Source organism: Gigantopelta aegis, chromosome 10, assembly GCF_016097555.1.
Source record: "Gigantopelta aegis isolate Gae_Host chromosome 10, Gae_host_genome, whole genome shotgun sequence".
Taxonomy (NCBI): Eukaryota; Metazoa; Mollusca; class Gastropoda; order Neomphalida; family Peltospiridae; genus Gigantopelta; species Gigantopelta aegis.
In genome coordinates this window covers 39,301,456-39,316,794 of record NC_054708.1, presented here as the reverse complement: position 1 = coordinate 39,316,794, position 15,339 = coordinate 39,301,456, and the positions used below count along the sequence as shown (strand labels likewise).

The following is a 15,339-nucleotide window of genomic DNA, read 5'->3' as shown; positions in this document are numbered from 1 at the left end:
GCGACTTGAGTAGCTTCGTAGGAGACTTAAACTTTGACAACTAACATGTACATATTTCGAATTAGATGGTATAATGGCCGTAGAAAACGGTCCGCTGAAATTTACAGCGGAATGGTTCAAATTAAAAAGCAGTGCAACAACTTGGACAAAGTCTCTGCGACTTGTATCCGAGGGTTTTGATAACGCCAGATTAAAAGACTATCTCGTAAAATGTATAAACAAAACATTTGACAGATTCCATAGGTTATGGCATCGACAGGTTATGGCATCGATCGATATATATATTTGAGAGAGAGAGAGAGAGAGAGAGAGAGAGAGAGAGAGAGAGAGAGAGAGAGAGAGAGAGAGAGAGAGAGAGAGAGAGAGTATATATATATATATAAACATAAACATACACACACACACACACACACACACATAGTACAGGTTGCCACATATATAGTCTTTAAAACATTTGTTGTTGTTTCTTGTTTTACCGTCTGTACTGCTAATTAACGGATGTGTGCTTCATAGTTGACTATAAATCAACTTTTGACATGTTGTCTCCTTCAAAAATAATGCAAATAGAATATATTAAATTAACCGTTTTCCACAAGTTTGTTTTCTTTTTCCATTTAATTATTTAATTCCGACTTCATGCGATATATTGTTATAGTAAGTGAATCTACAAATGTCAAGCGTAGCCTGCCCAGAGGCAATTAGATGCATGTCAGATTCATACTTCCTCAGAAGGTGTTTTGTTGCATTTTTCTTAGTGTCTATCTAATTGGGAAAAGTTAAAAAAAAGAAGAGATTTTTATGCTGTTACATGTATATCCATAAAGTGGGAATTTAAAAAAGGGGGATTGGGGGGGGGGGGGGGGTTGAAGGTAGGTGCCGTTCTGTTTACCCATACACACGTTTTTATACAGTGTCAACATGAACGCATTGAGTATTATACAAAATATATTTATTTTCTTTACTGTTAATGTGTTTTCCACCATATCTAAGTATATAAAATACTAGACGGACCTGTGTAGGAACGTCCTGTACAGAGCCGTCATCACTCTATATATATTTATATATCATTATTATTATTATTATTTAAGGAGTGTCTGTTATTTCTTTTACGTTCATCGGGGTATGAACAAAATAAATCATCCGTAAATTTTGTGAATCGGCGAAGCCGTTCTCACATAAGTTTGCGGATGATTTTTTTGTTCATACCTAGATGAACGTAAAGTAATAACAGACAATACTTATAATTAAATTTGAAAAATACTGAGTAATAATAACATTAAAAGTTCATATATATATATATATATATATATATATATATATATATATATATATATATATATATATATATATATATATATATTCTGTTGAGTATTGTCCGAAATATACATATATTTTCTGTATATACAAAATAGATATTTATTTTATTTTATTTACTGTTTACTACCATATCTAAGTAGAGAATACTAAACCGCCCTGTATAGGAACGTTCTGTACAGAGCTGTTCTGACTACATATATTTTTTATATATTTACACACGCACACGTTATATATTTTATTGAGTATAATCCGAAATATACATATATTGTCTTTATATACAAAATATATATTTATTTTCTTTACTGTTAATGTGTTTTCCACCATATCTAAGTATACTAGACCGCCCTGTGTAGGAACGTCCTGTACAGAACCGGTAAGGTTTTGGTCCCTTATGCGTTCACTGGCTTCCCTCCTACAAAATGTGCCGAACAAACCCTCGTACTTAGAGTAACATTAAAATCGTTTTCTACGTGAAACGATTACCCACAATCGTTTCCGATATCCATTGGCTGGATATCGATGGAAGGATAACGAATTTCCCGGACATATGCGGTTGGAACAGTTAATAATTGAACAATGGTCGTGGCCTCCCATTGCTTTTGCCCCCCAATTTGCACATAGGTCTATTTTGGCGAGATCTCGCGAAATCTCGCGGTTTGCGTCCTCGAGTAACTCCGCAACGGGCACATGCGCAGTGGAATGTGAAATACCTCTATTCAGATGGAATTCTATAATCTAATAGTTGAAAGTGCTAAAACAAGCTTATCTCAGAACAGTTGTTGGGTCCCCATAGTATATACGTGTTTTATAAAATTCGCAAAGGAATTCGCAGAGCAGACCAGCTTTTCCTAACACCTAAGATGAAAACGTGCAATAAAAAATGGTTTAAAAAGTATAACAGATGGGTTCACCTTGACCAAAATTTTCAGTATTGGGTTCCAGAGTATTCGCAGAAATTTTACATCTAAAGCCAATTATTAATAAATCAATGTGCTCTAATACGGTCGTTAAACAAAACAAACGTAAAACGTTTAAAAGAAAGAACGAATAAACTTGATAAAGCTTGGAAACCACCGTTTTCGGTATACCAACACATGGTTGTACTGTACCAAGTAAAATCCTATAGGCGACAATGTTAACCGATGCAGTTTAAAAACACTATACGAGTATAGCCAATTCCATATATTTGGATAAGTCGATGTGCACTTAACAATTAAAATAAATAAATAAATAAAATAAAATAAATAAAAAAATAAAAAAATGGTGATTTCAATTCGTGTTTTTCAACAAAGTAGTAGATATACTGCAAAAAGGGACTGAATAAAAAAATGGCATGTCCACTCCTTGGATCCGCTACTAAAAATTTCCCACGTCATAAACGAGTTCATTATTTGTGTAGGCAATATGCAAGATGACGTTTGGGTGATATTTTTGTGTGTGTTTGTTTGTTTGTTGGGGGGGGGGGGGGGGGGGGGGTTGGTCTAGACACCTTTCACCACTATCAAAATAAGTCAGTTGAGCAGGCAGTCATTTGGGTATATATATTTTATTTCTAAATTGTAGAGAAAATATTAAGTTGAATTTGAAAAGGATGAAAGTAAAACGTACAGTCCGTCAAATATAAGTTTTAAAATAATACATTTGATAGCAGGAGCTGATCTAGACATTTGTAAAGTGTAGAGGGGTGTCACAGAATTGTTAAAGAAGCAATTTGAGTTTGTGCAAGGCAAATGAGTTGAGGTCCGAAAGGGATTCACAGTCCTGTTTACCCTAAGTAATCTGTAGCAGTAGTTTGGTTCAGACTTGTCAGTAGTTTTAACTTCTTGTCAGTAGTAATACTATGTTCACAGATTTTAAGGAAAATAGTTCTCAACCGGCTGAATCTTTTGTATGCACTCCTCATATTAACAAAAAGCACATGCATTAAACTGGATGTTACAAAGCTAAAACTGCATTTAACAAAGTTAAAACTGGATTCCACAAAGTTAAAACTTATCTCACAAAGTTAAAACTGCATTTAAAGGGATAAACTTGCATAACACAAAGGTAAAACTGCATAATATTTTATTGGGTTCCACAAAATTAAAACTTCCTTCACAAAACTGCATAATTTATGACAGTCAGGAGTTTAAATTTAACAATGTAGTTGCCTATAGTAAGCCCCTTTCAGATGATCTAGAGTTTTGTCAGAATGCTGTCTGTATGTGTCACAAGGATGTCCTGGTCTTGATTTCAACACCAACAGAGATTCCAGTGTGCTGTCCCCAAGAGAAGCTCTCTGGTCTGTTCTGTTTTTCCGAACTGTGGAAAACACTCGCTCACAGTGAGAACTACTGTGTGGAATGCACAAAATTCCACACATAACAAGATTTCTGTACAATAGATGTCCGTTCGCATCTTGCATTTTACCTTTGGCTATCCAAGTTTGATCCAGTCTGTCTTTTATCATATGTTTGACGTCTTGACACTGATATGCTATGAACTCTTCGAAATAAAAATGGAAATTAGTCACATGCATTTTTGAAAATACATCCGGACACATGCGTAGAATTCTGCAATTCTCTCTCGCAGATGATTATTTCCCTTATTTGCTATATACTCCTTGGCTGCCTCTCCAGTGACTAGCTCCTCGTTGGTCTTCTGATTATATTTCAGTTTGTATTCAACTTTGTCAACAGACTTGCCAACAAGAGCAGATGGCTTGACAACGCGGATCATCACTTTTCTAACAACAGAATGCAGAGACCTGAGTAAGTGAATCTTTGGATCTTCAGCTTGTAAATTCAGCAGAACCTCATCAAATACAAGAACAGTATAGTTCAAGAAAATAACAAAGAGATTGTTTGTTGGCGATCTGATAAATCTGAATATATTATCAACTTTTTTTTCTGCATATGTTTGTTCAGTTGCAGCAGATTGCTGACTTGTTTTCTCAGACTTGGAGTTGTCAACTTTCTTTGATTTGTTAGCAGAACTTTGGCTAGACTTCTTGGCTTTACTTACTATAAGATCGTTTTGAGTTTTGAAATAAATCTTCAATGGCTCCCAGTTAAAGAGCAGCCGTTCCAGGCATCTTCCAATGCTAAGCCAACGAGTACACACCTGCTTAAGCATTCTTTTCTGTTCAATGTCAAAGACATCCTGCGTACCTTTGAATTGCAATTTGCGTTTTCCACTTTTGTTGAAGTATTAATAAATATCAACGAGTACCTCATCAATAGCTGGAAGAGCCTTTGCCGCTTTCTTTGCACCAATATGGACAAGGTGTAAGGTACAGCCAGAAAGATATACATGCAGCTGTTTGTCTTTCACGAATGCAAATACACCATTTTTATGTCCAGTCATAACACTTGCATTGTCACATCCCAAGGAGAGGCAGTTTTCCCATGGAATAGTTCGCTGCTTCAATTCCTTATCCATGAGAATAAAAATGTTTTGACCTGTAGAAGCTTCTGAACAAATGGGTATCGATAAAAGTTCAGAATTGACTAATCCTGAAACTTCATCTAATGTGCTCATAACAAGTGGTATTGCTGACTAGTCTCATCATTACTTCCATCCGTTGATATGGAAAAAAGTCCGGTTCTCATTCGACCAGCAAGTGTTGTTTGAGTCATTTTAGCTAGTTCATTAATCAAAGCTGTAGCCTTGTTCCTGCCACACTTTATGCCTGGAAACAAAGAATACTCTATTTTTACAAAGGTATCAAAACATTGCTTTACAAATTCAGCTATATAGAACTTGGAAGGTAAAATTCAAGCACTTTTTGTTTCACAATGACTTTTTTATTTACCACATCTAACTACACACATATAATCATCTACGACAACATCTACATAATTTCAAAAGCTATGTTCGGATTGTTTTCACTTTCAGATAAAAAGATTGGTACCGTTTAATAAATGATTTCCACGCGGTTCGTCTCCTGGACATTTAGTCCAGTCGATTATAGAATTCCCCCCATATATATATAAATAGTTATTTCTGTTATTTGTGTTATTACTGCAACACAGTGAAACATGCGAATGAACCATGAGTGGTCAACAGTATTGAATATCATGATCACAAAAACTGAAAGCATGCAGAAAACAAAATGAAACGCTTATACAAAAACAAACATACTGCACTGGCAATATGCAGTTAATGTTTTCTGGGAACCACGGTGTCACACAATTTTTTTTTTTCAATTTTTTTTAGAGGAAATGGAAAAGCGCATTTCGCGTAGCTCTCACATTCCTGCTTTTATCATTCCACTTATATCTGAAGCAATGCATATCATAGTATTTAAAAGCAAAAATTAATAGTAAAAAGTAACTGTTACTCACTTGAAGCTATCTTGGAATCTGGAAACATCAGTTTAAATGATGGCGTCAGACGATCTGCTGAAGCCAATGTTAGGTTAAAGTCTGCAATTATCTCGCACATAAGTAGTTCTGCCTTTGTTACAGATCGTACTTTGTCTGCCCGTGTTCCCTGACCTTCACCACAAAACATTGTTATTGGCTGATGGGTAGATTTCAGTTTTTTATAATCCTGATGTTGTTTTGTATCAACATGTCGCTTACAGTCATTTTTCCCGCTATGAGCACATCAAAAGTTCACATCGCACACGAAGCATTTCACGAAGGTGTCTCCTTTGTTCGACGAAATCAGGCATGGCCACAAACTATTATACAACTCTTTATATTTTTGCGACGATTTAAATCGTTTTTTAGTCATGATAGCGTTACTAGTATTACTATTTTTCCGTTTTAAAGACGGGAAACTGGGGAAACTGGGAAACTCTTTTTACGTGCCCCTATCCACGAAGGTTCAGGCACGCCCACCACGGATTTAGCCTCTGACTTCGCCAGTGACTAACTCCGGAGCAGGAGGGGGGGGGGGGGGGTAAGTTTGAGGTGGGCGGAATTTGGAAAAAAGCCATTTAGTAAGGTCAACGCGAGCGCGGACCAAATAGCAGACACTTCGTAAACTTGAAGTACACCGAGTGGGAGCCGTGCTCTGATTGGCTGAATTTCGATTCCTCGGTGAAGCCTGTATTTTACCTAAGTCTACAAAGAGTAACTGCATCCAAAACATGTCCGGACTCTAAAATTTAACCCAAAATAGTTAAGACTGCTCAGCCAAAAGGTTTTTAAGGTGATTTTGAGCAATTGAACGGGCGCCAAAATAAAATGCGTTAGACTACTTATAAAAAAATAAACATAAGAATTTTGAACTGCTTCCAAAACGTTTAAAGTCTAACTAGCCCAAAAAAAGAGGTTGTTACCTGTCCTAAGAAAGGTTGTTAGCGGGGATGTCGTCACGGAGAGGCGATGAATAGGGACGAGTCCAGATGGGTGAGGGCGTACTGGTTGGCGGACTTGGCGATGCTCTCGGTGATTGGACGGTAATCTTCCCCGGCAACGGTCTTGATGACGCGGTGGATGGTCGGGTTGTCCATTTCATCGAGAAGCATCCCTTGGTTGAAAAGTCCCTTCCGGCGAACGGTAAGGCAGATCCCTCGCCCATCGTTTATCGTGATCCTACGCACCGAGAACTCTCCTTCGGTTCGTGGCAGAGGTTGATACGACTCCGGAGTCGGTCCACAAAGGAGCTGACGGACATCCCCAATGTTAGTCTTCACCAGCCTCGAGTAGCGTGTTGGTAGCTTGCCGGCCTGCAGTGACCAAGGTTGTTCGGCGGGCTGGTCGTTCGCTGGAGATGAAGTAGGTGGGGGCGGTTGTGTCGGCGGACTTGGCTTGGCTGGTTGGTCGCCTGGTGACACCATCGCCTTTCGTTTTCCAACGACCACAAGACGGGCCTGGGATTCTACAGCTCCACTCTTCCTGGGTGGGGGTGGCATCGCTGGAATCCCGGGGGTTGAAGTAGTCGGAGTTGATGGTGGCGATTCCATCTGGGCCTGGTTAAGGACCGTGTCCGCCACTGGCGAGTCGTCGACTGGATCCTGCAAAGCTGGAACAGCTGGCCTCACTGGTGTTGACTTGGGCTTGGGGGGTACAACGGGAAAAGTCGCCGCCGGTAGTTGAGCTACCGGTTTTGACCTCCCCCGGTCCGCCCCTGGCGCGTCCGTCTTCCTCCTCCTTCTCCTCCTAGTTGGTTTCTTTACCGGGTCACCGTACACCAAAGTCACGGTTGCCCGTGACCCGGTGTACGCGACGCGGTACTCCAATAACACTCCATACGTTGTTATGAGTCCCCCCAGGTGGGGGGGGGGGGGGGGGGTGGGTAACTCCAGAGAGCATGAACATACGTCCTGCTTCATCATAACAAGAATTGGAATGCAAGAATCGAAGTGTAAAGACGGGATAACGGAATCGACCATTACGCCCCTTTTAAAAATATCATCTAAAGGACTTTTTTAAGAACCAGTGTAATAAGCGACCGAAAACCAGTTGATGCGCCTTTTATTCGGCAAACTCCGTAGTTTGCTTCGGTAAACTCCGTAGTTTGCCGAATATACCATGTTAAAAAACCCAACAAAAAAACTCCCCAAAAACCACCAAGTCGTAGTTTGTTTGAGACAACACGTAGTCCGTACTTTTTGGCAATTTCCCGTAGTAACTACGGAGAAAACGCAGTAGTAAACATGTCTGAGAGACGCGTTTTCAGGACAGTTTAATGTTATAATAATAATAGTAATAATAATAATAATAATAATAATAGTAATAATAATAATATAGATACGGCAACTTTAAATGTTAAAACATAAAACTTTGTTTTAATATTTTAAACCAAACCACCAAAGTGAAATAATTGATTAAAAAAACATGTTTTGGGGCGTGGCTCTGGGGAATTGCATATCATAACCCACATAACCCGTTGAGGCCAAACCTTTCCTTTTATTATTAATTATTATTATTATTTTATAATGCAATATTTGGTTATTCATATAAAATATAGAGAAAATGATCAGCTAGGTTAATTTTCGCCGTTATCCTCACCCCCATGTCCAGACCACGATACGGTCCTGCGTTTAATGGGAGCTGGTACAGGAAATAGTACTGGGGGAAAATAACGTCTGGTTTGTTGCTGCATACATTTACATATATCATCAAATATGCAGACTCGTCTTAATTGAACACTATCAGCCTATTTGAAAAATACAAATAAAAAATTGAGTGGATTTTAAAAAAAAGTTGTTTTTGTTTAACGACACCACTAGAATACATTGATTTATTATTCATCGGCTATTGGATGTCAAACATTTGGTAATTTTGACAAGTAGTTGTCAGAGGAAACCCACTACATTTTTTCCTACTGCAGCAAGGGATCTTTTATATCCGCTTTCCCACAGACAGGAAAGCACATACCACGGACTTTGACCAGTTGTGTTCCATGGTTGGAACCACACACACACACACACACACACACACACACACACTGACATTAGGAAGGTTCCACTACTACATCAATGGTTGAAACTCGAACAATGTCAACAGCAAACAACAGCAGTAACGTACACCGACGTGTATGCTGGCACTTTAACTTGGAAACGAAAGTAACTAGAATAACTGTCTTCAACAACAGGTTCACATCATCATCATCATCCTACTCGTCATCATTAAGGACAAATGTGTGTCTTTGATGATAAAAAACATGTCATTTTGCATTTTAGGACATATCTTAGGAAATATTTTTAAAATAGGATCATTGGAGATTTATTCGGTGATTGCTGGCGCAGCCATTTTTCAAAATGGCCATTTTGATTTAATGCCAAACGGGGTTCTTTGTATAAGGCTAATGTCCACCTTGTCTCTTTGGTGAAAGTGACTTGTGTATTAAATTATGTTACAAATATTTACAGGGTTTATATTACACTGGTTAGTACATATGCACATTGCACATATTGCAGGCATGAGCTTTGTAGGGCATACGAGTCACATGCACCTGGAATAATGTTCAAATGGTGTGGTGGGGACAAAGGTGAGATTATATCGTGGGCTGTATTCCATGATAACCATCAGCCAGTGAGTACCACCCCTGAGAGGAATGTAACCATTACTCAATGTGTGTGGTATAGACAGAAGTTGACATTCTGAATCCCAACAAAATGTCCAAAATCATTCTGGACCGGCCTTTGTATACCAATGACAAACGGATCGAATGCATATATGCCCATTATGTCCTATCGAATATCACTTAATTGTGCCTTGCGGATGTCTTTATATGACGGTAGTGAGTTAGTAGATGGCCTGATAGATAGGCTGGAGTACGGAAACGGCAGACTCCCTTCCCAAAAGCCGCTAATGTGACACGTCCCCCATCCTACAGTAGAAGGCATGTTGGTCAAAGGCTGATGCAATCACAGAGCTGAATCATGAACCCCGTTCCAGTTATGTTTTTCAGTTCTGCAGATGAAAATAAAAGTAATGCTCTGTCTTTGAACATTTGAGAAGCAAATTTCCTTTTGTATATAAGTATTTTGTTATTACTGGTTTCTTGCAGCAACACACACTTGGTGACTTTCAGTCCATTTACAAGATTTGGCGACACTTAATTAATACAGTGGTGATGTATATGCTGCGTAGCATATAAATGAGGCACTGAAGTCCAAGCTTTCAAAGACATAATGAACAATGACCAGTATGATATATTTATGAAGGAATGGCTTGTTTCTCAGAACGTTTCAAGATGAATAATCGTATCTTAATGTCTTGCTCATACTAAATCCAGAGAACAACGGCATCTTTCTTGAAAGAAGACTATTCCAGGCTTTATTAAATTTCTTGCCAAGTACAGAAACATTTTGCTTTAAGTAGATAATGCTGTCAGTGAAGGATATTCTAAGATCCAAATACACACAATGGACAGTTTTCATAGCTCTGAAAACATCTAAGAAACTCAATAATGTTTTGTATAGCTATGGTCTGTTTTTGTTGCTGGAAATACTTTTCGATATCTGGATGCCCAATGTGATGTCTTGCAGTCTTGGCACCAGGCAGGTGTCTTTCACTGTTCATGTTCCTTTGGCTGTTGCGACGAAATGTTTTTGTTCATTGATTGGAGCAAGAAAACATACTGGGCCACTGGAGAGGCAATAAATATACTAACTAATACAGCTTTCTGTGCTTTAACCAGACCAGCATCCACAGAACACGGAACGTGATTTCAACCCTAATACATCTTGCAAGAAAAAAACAGTGTACCATAATTGTATTACCAACTAAATTGACACATGTCTTGCATTGGATTAACAGAGACCTGGAAAGTAAAAAATTAGTTTTGTTCAACAACAGCATTAGAGTGCAACGATTTATCAGCTATTGGTTGTCAAACATTTTGTCAAATGATCTAAGAGGAAACCGCTATACTTTTCCTTAGATGTACCAGGCGTGGGTACTGGTTGAGACAGGAAGAAAAACAACAATCAGAGATTTGGTTCACCGAAGGGATTAAATCCTTTGCATCAAACACTTCTGGTGAACGCTCGACAACTACCACATGATCTGTTTAAGCATTTTCACCGTAACTTTGTTTTGCGAGTTTGATATACATGAATCCCTCATAGCAGATTTGTTACCGCGCTTATTGCTATGAATAATTTCCACACTAAAGATACTTTTGATACTAGAGGAAGCTATATAATATATAGTGAAACCCATTTTAACCTGGGGCATTTTATATGCTGCTGACTTGAAGCCATTCCCAATATAAACCATGCACAGTATGAAGCCATAAAAAGTCTACCCTAATTAACCCTGATCAGTAAGCTGGACCAGTCAGTCGAGACACCAGACGCCACACTACAAACCCACCCTAAGCAATACGTTTAACAAGCCCATACATTTTATTGGATAAAGTTGTGACTTTTTCCTGTGGCTTTTTTTCATCCACCACCTGAACATGCAGAGGGAGGTGAGGGTGGGGTTAATGATCAAATGTATAAAACGTGTACATGGGGAGGTGTAATAAAACATTCCCTGATTTTGAAAAATAAATACTTTATGGATGGCTCCCAATTAGTATCTGAAAGTCCTGCTACCCATTTCACAGCGACAAGATGGCGCACATCTCTCAGCAAACTTACTTGAGCTTTAGTCAATGTCCACGTTGTACACACTAGCAGACCGGTGTACGCACTCCCTACTTTTGAGTTACACTGAAAAGACCCTTTTTAACAGTTTGTTTGTTTTGTTTAACGACACCACTAGAGCACATTGATTAACAGACACTAAATACCCCCTTTTTAACAGAAACTGAAAATTTGTGGTACATTTGACCAAATATGACATAACATCTAGTGGTTATAATATTCCCACCTCCCACCACTTTCAAATTTCTGTATCCGCCCGTAACAACAACAAAACGAACATTTATTCATGTTTTTGTTTAGTTTACGTAGTGTCCTTTCTTTTAACATACTACATGCCAATATTTTAATGACAGAATACAGTGACACTTAGCAACTTAAACAGATTTATAGTGGTGACTTTTGGTGACCTCAAAATTACTTTTGATATTCATGAGAGAAAAAAATAGAACAATATTTTTTCTGAATCTGTATACAATAGTGATTATAAGTATCATTGGTTCCAAAAATTGACATGAAATTCCCACGGTACCTATTTTAGCTACATATGACCGTACACTAATGCTTCTTTGTTTGTTTTATTTAATGACACCACTGGGCACATTGATTAATTAATCATCGGCTATTGGATGTCAAACATTTGGTAATTCTGACTTGTAGTCATTAGAGGAAACCCGCTACATTTTTTTCTAATGCAGCAAGGTATCTTTTATATACACTTTCCCACAGACAGAAAAGCACATACCACGGCCTTTTTCCAGTTGTGGTGCACTGAACGAGACAAAAATCAGCTTAATGGATCCACCGAGGTAGTTCGATCCTGCAACGCAAGCACTCAACTGACTGAGCTAAATCCCGTCTCTTACACTAATGCGTCTTTTTGCGCTGTGCGTTCTTTTGCGCCTTTACTGCACCCTTTTGCGTCCTTTTGCGCTATTTTGCGCCTTTTCTGCGGCCTTTTGCTCCGCGTCTTTGATACGGGTGGAAGTGTATCACGTGATTAACTGCCTACGTGTCTGACGTCATTTTCTGTGTATCTTCGTCATACCCAACCCACAACAATGAACCCAGGGTCCTAGCTTCCATATACGAAGGTACGCGCAGCTGCGTACCACTTGAGGTTACAAATAATCTTTTTTTAAATTAAAATATATGTTGTAAATGCATGTATGCTCTATGCCAATAGCGTTTTATTCCATCGCCGAAAAAGTTTGCGTACCTCCTGAAAATTCCAAGCTAGGCTCCTGGAACCGGGAAATGGGTTGCAAATTTTGGCTATAGCATAATTATTATTTATAGAACAGCCAATTAAGAATACTTTCTTGTTTTTTTAATAATTATATCTTCACTTCCGGAATATTATAATTATATCAATTCATTCTGAAACCTGACAATATTATTTTATGTGCAGCCCATTGTAAATTAGAGAAATAACTATTTTCACTGTGTTAATTTGTAAATAAAACATTTACAATAAAACTGCATTGTATTTTATCAAAGTACAAACATAGTGCGTTTCAATATATACATATATACTGGATTGTCTATGATATGCCATTATTGGCGCACTGGTTGCAATAGGATAAAACAAAGGTCCAGCAAGGAAGTCGATCCTACGATCCTTCGCATCTCAAACGAACACACTATAATCATACATGCACTCTTTAAAACATTTCACATGCTTTAACATGGTTAAAACATCACAAAGTAAGGTTTAATATGTTTATTTTATATGGCAGTCAAAACGGTTATTTTATATGGCATGTCTTGGACGAGCAGTACCCAAGACATCCTACATGGAATTTAAAAATGTCAACTCCGTCACATTGTGTTGACTACTATATAGGTAGTACTAACCCAAATAACGTCCGGCTGGGTCAGAGATCGAGGTGCACCCAACGTTTGATAAAAAGAAAGACATGTTTTATTTAACGACGCACTCAACACATTTTATTTACGGTTATATGGCGTCAGACATATGGTTAAGGACCACACAGATATTGAGAGAGGAAACCCGCTGTCGCCACTTCATGGGCTACTCTTTCCGATTAGCAGCAAAGGATATGCACCATCCCACAGAGAGGGTAGTACATACCATGGCCTTTGATATACCAGTCGTGGTGCACTGGCTGGAACGAGAAATAGCCCAGTGTTTGATAGAGCATTTAAATTTAATACCACACGTCCTGACATTGGCGATAAATGTGTATTTGTTGCAAAAACATTATTTTTTTTAAATCATCTGGGCAAAAGATGTATGCAGTTGTATTTCATCTAGTACCACGGTGTCAAGTAGCCTTGAGCATGAGCTTGAAACATGTATGAGGTACCTGTAAAAAAAAGTACACAAATTATGTGCGGAACTAGGGTAGTTATAGACACTACCCGTTATCTCTGAAACGAGAAGCTTAACCCCCTTTTTTTTCTGATTTACTTTAAGGGGTGGTAGTATCCGTGCTGTATATGTCCATTGATACGCTGCAGGAAGGAGTTTTAGACACATATGCTACTATTGTCGTCTATGGGATTTGATTTAGTAGTATACATTTAATCGTGCATACATTGTCAACATGTGCAATTCATGTTGTTTATCAATATGTATATCCCATTATTTTGTATTGCTGTAATAAACTATAATAAATGGACTGAAAAGAAGCTTGTTTGGACATGTAGCAGCTTCATCTGTTACTGCACCATAAGTGATCGCTATTTTTCTTCTGTATCTCAAGGTCAACCTTCCCCGTCTGTCTCTGTCTCTCTCTCTCTCTCTCTCTCTCTCTCTCTCTCTCTCTCTCTCTCTCTCTCTCTCTCTCTCTCTCTCTCTATGTATGTATATGTATTAATTGATGTATGAATATCTGTATATTGTATGTATGTCGAGGTTGACGATTACATACATAGATATTAACGCATTGGCACAGGAGATAATTAAATCCTTTCTGGCCTCGCAAATTGTCCCATGCAGTTGTTGAGACTGGAACCTATGGCACCGAATCGCCCGCAAATTGCAGACTTGCCACGATACTTTCTGAGCTATCGAGTTATCCATAAAAAGGATGCTCTTTAACTCCGCCATATGCATGGAGCCTACAAGTTACGCGATCGATCCCGCTTACATGCATGAAACAGTGGGAAGACCTGGCACTGGTTAGTATGCATTGATGTATGAATATCTATATATTGTATGTATGTCGAGGTTGACGATTACATACATAGATATTAACGCACTGGCACAGGGCATAATTAAATCCTTTCTGGCCTCACACATTGTCCCATGCCGCTGCTGGGACTCGAACCTATGGCGTCGAATCGCCCGCAACTTGCAGACTTGCCATGATACCTTTTGAGGTACATGTATGTATGTATGTATGTATCTCTATATCTATATCTATATCTATATATATATATACACCGGCCTCGGTGGCGTCGTGGCAGGCCATCGGTCTACAGGCTGGTAGGTACTGGGTTCGGATCCCAGTCGAGGCATGGGATTTTTAATCCAGATACCGCAAGGCTCAATGGGTAGGTGTAAACCACTTGCACCGACCAGTGATCCATAACTGGTTCAACAAAGGCCATGGTTTGTGCTATCCTGCCTGTGGGAAGCGCAAATAAAAGATCCCTTGCTGCCTGTCGTAAAAAGAGTAGCCTATGTGGCGACAGCGGGTTTCCTCTCAAAACAGTGTCAGAATGACCATATGTTTGACGTCCAATAGCCGATGATAAGATAAAAAATCAATGTGCTCTAGCGGCGTCGTTAAATAAAACAAACTTTACTTTACTTTACTTTACTATATATATATATATATATATATATATATATGTGTGTGTGTGTGTATATGTGTATATATATACACACACACACACACACACACACACATCGGTCTACAGGCCATCGGTCTACAGGTTGGTAGGTACATGGGATTTTTAATCCAGATATCAATTCCAAACCCTGAGTGAGTGTTCCGCAAGGCTCAATGGGTAGGTGT

At 38.7% G+C, this 15,339-nt stretch overlaps 2 protein-coding genes across 4 annotated transcripts in view; both read right to left on the bottom strand.

The window, feature by feature from the left end:
- Window positions 1-6,619: 6,619 nt before the first annotated feature.
- On the bottom strand, window positions 6,620-10,280 carry LOC121383619 (proline-rich receptor-like protein kinase PERK9). The gene is made up of 2 exons (XM_041513712.1): window positions 10,210-10,280; window positions 6,620-7,409 (listed from the first exon to the last, which is right to left on the bottom strand). Exons 1-2 carry the CDS (start codon window positions 10,278-10,280, stop codon window positions 6,620-6,622), a joined length of 861 nt encoding a protein of 286 aa, XP_041369646.1.
- The window catches only part of LOC121384310, a 47,555-nt gene continuing 42,198 nt past the window's right edge, over window positions 9,983-15,339 (bottom strand). For 2 of the 3 annotated variants that reach the window (XR_005959374.1, XM_041514641.1), the window contains exon 3: window positions 13,426-13,680. Coding sequence is in view for 2 of the 3 variants with exons in the window: in XM_041514641.1 (XP_041370575.1) it covers window positions 13,625-13,680 (56 nt within the window). In the remaining variant the exon portion in view is untranslated. Of the gene's footprint in view, window positions 10,522-13,425; window positions 13,681-15,339 lie in introns of those variants that run through there. The other variant, XM_041514642.1, reaches the window with a different exon arrangement.

Bases quoted from the DNA above. Each gene is read 5' to 3' on its own strand.
- LOC121383619 (XM_041513712.1), bottom strand. From the start codon at position 10,280: ATGAACAGTGAAAGACACCTGCCTGGTGCCAAGACTGCAAGACATCAC. The intron at 7,410-10,209 runs GTATTTCCAGCA...GAAACCAACTAG, and splicing joins GGGCATCCAGATATCGAAAA to GAGGAGAAGGAGGAGGAAGA.